Source organism: Sinocyclocheilus anshuiensis, unplaced genomic scaffold, assembly GCF_001515605.1.
Source record: "Sinocyclocheilus anshuiensis isolate Anshui unplaced genomic scaffold, SAMN03320099.WGS_v1.1 scaffold528, whole genome shotgun sequence".
NCBI lineage: Eukaryota > Metazoa > Chordata > Actinopteri > Cypriniformes > Cyprinidae > Sinocyclocheilus > Sinocyclocheilus anshuiensis.
In genome coordinates, this window is record NW_015558590.1 from 97886 (window position 1) to 99962 (window position 2077).

At 34.9% G+C, this 2077-nt stretch overlaps 1 protein-coding gene across 1 annotated transcript in view; it reads left to right on the forward strand.

Moving 5' to 3' along the window:
- LOC107679968 (proton myo-inositol cotransporter-like) overlaps positions 1-2077 on the forward strand; it is a 20848-nt gene that overhangs the window by 3818 nt on the left and 14953 nt on the right. The window contains exons 4-5 of the mRNA XM_016475702.1: positions 1046-1251; positions 1607-1715. Of these exons, the coding sequence (XP_016331188.1) occupies positions 1046-1251; positions 1607-1715 (315 nt within the window). The remainder of the gene's footprint in view (positions 1-1045; positions 1252-1606; positions 1716-2077) is intronic.

Genomic DNA, 2077 nt, shown 5'->3' on the forward strand with positions numbered 1-2077 from the left:
ACCACTCTAAATTCGTCTGCCTTGGGAAAGCTAGCGCGTCTCCGACATAGTGATAACACTCGTTGCCTTCTGTAGTGCAGCTCAACCAGGTCTCGTCCCATTCGTCGATATTTGTGATATCACAAATCCCAGAAAATATGCGTTGTAGTCCAAACGAGTCGTTCGTTGTAGTTTTTGAAAAGTGATTTCTGTTAAATAAAATATCTCCTTTTGAAGTGGACTTTGAGCTTTGTAACTTTGCAGATCTTTTTTATGCTCAAACAGCAACATTGCAGACTAACTAAAGTTGAAAAAGTGAAAAAGCATAATAGGACCCCTTTAATTAAACATAAAAATAATTTAATAAAATAAAAATAAATAAATAAAATATTAAAACAACAGAAATTGTAAGAACACATCAGCTACTGCATAATAATACCCTGGTAACTACTATATAGCAATATAAATATATTGCATACACACATATTACTTATACCTAAATATGTATAAAGCGATTATATGTGACACTGGACCACAAAACCTGTCATAAGGGTCAGTTTTTTGAAAACTGAGATTTATACATCGTCTGAAAACAAGGAAAGAGATATAAAAATAGGACAATATTTGGCCGAGATACAACTGTTTGAAAATATGGAATCTGAGGTGCAAAAAAAAATCTAAATATTGAGAAAATCGCCTTTAAAGTTGTCCAAATGAAGTTCTTAGCAATGCATATTACTAATCAAAAATTAAGTTTTGATATATTTACGGTAGGAAATTTACAAAATATCTTCATGGAACATGATCTTTAATATCCTAATGAATTTTTGGCATAAAAGAAAAATCGTTAATTTTAGTGTATTTTTGGCTTCTGCAACAAATAGAACCGTGCTACTTAAGACTGGTTTTGTGCTCCAGGGTCACATATTATGAAAAACATGGTCATATTCAGACATTCTGCAGGAAAAGTAGAGAATTTGAATGCGAGATAAAAAATGAGATATAAAAGTTTTTCATAACCTGGTTTTTGTAATCATTTTTGAATCATTTTTGTATTCGTGTATAGGTATATGTTGGGTTTGTCAGTTGTTCCTGCTGCGCTGCAGTTCCTGGGGTTCCTCTTCCTCCCGGAGAGTCCTCGCTGGCTCCTGCAGAAAGGAGATACCCAGAATGCTCGGCTGGTGCTCAGTCGGATCCGTGGCGGTGTAAATGTGGATGAAGAGTATGAGAGCATACGGAGCAGCATTGAGGAGGAGAAGATTGATGCTGGAGGTGAGATCATCCAGAAACCTGGAAATATTTGAAATTGCGTTTTCTAGGCCATAGTGATATCAGATTTTAGCTTTTTTTGAGTGAATCGTTTACATTTATATTCATTTAGCAGAGGGTTATCCAAGCAACGTAGAAATGAGAAATACAATAAAGTGATTCAACCTTGAAATAACAACCTTATTGTTCTTTATTGTCCTTTAGCAAGGAAATTTGTCATTGATGAATCGGAATCAAAATTATTTTTATAAAACTTAATAAAGTAATCATAAATGACTAGAAATGAAACTGTGTAAACTCTATGGTAATTGTATAAAATGATGATATAATTTTCACTGATTGATTGATTATCTTCTAGAGGGTCCAGTGTTGTGGCGTATCCTGACGTTCGCTCCAGCACGGCGTGCTCTGATCGTGGGTTGTGGCCTACAGATGTTCCAGCAGCTCTCGGGAATCAACACGGTCATGTAGGTTACTAGAGCGCATTTGAGTCTATTTGACTCCCTGGTAATATGACTAATATTACTGATATATCACCGATATATCGGCTGTCAATATTTATCAGTCATTTTTTTATCAATTTAATACCATCAGCAATAAACTAGCTAGCATATCATAATGTACTGTATACTTTACAGTAAAACATGATCAAAACAGTAATCCGTTTTAATGACAAAAGTTAAAGGGGTCATATGATGCTATTTTAAAGATCATTATTTGCTCACACACGCACACACACACACGCACGACGCGTTATTCTGCGCTGCGCAAAACTCCGCATTTGAACAGTCAATAGCAAATACTTAAACTAGTAACAAAACATACTTAC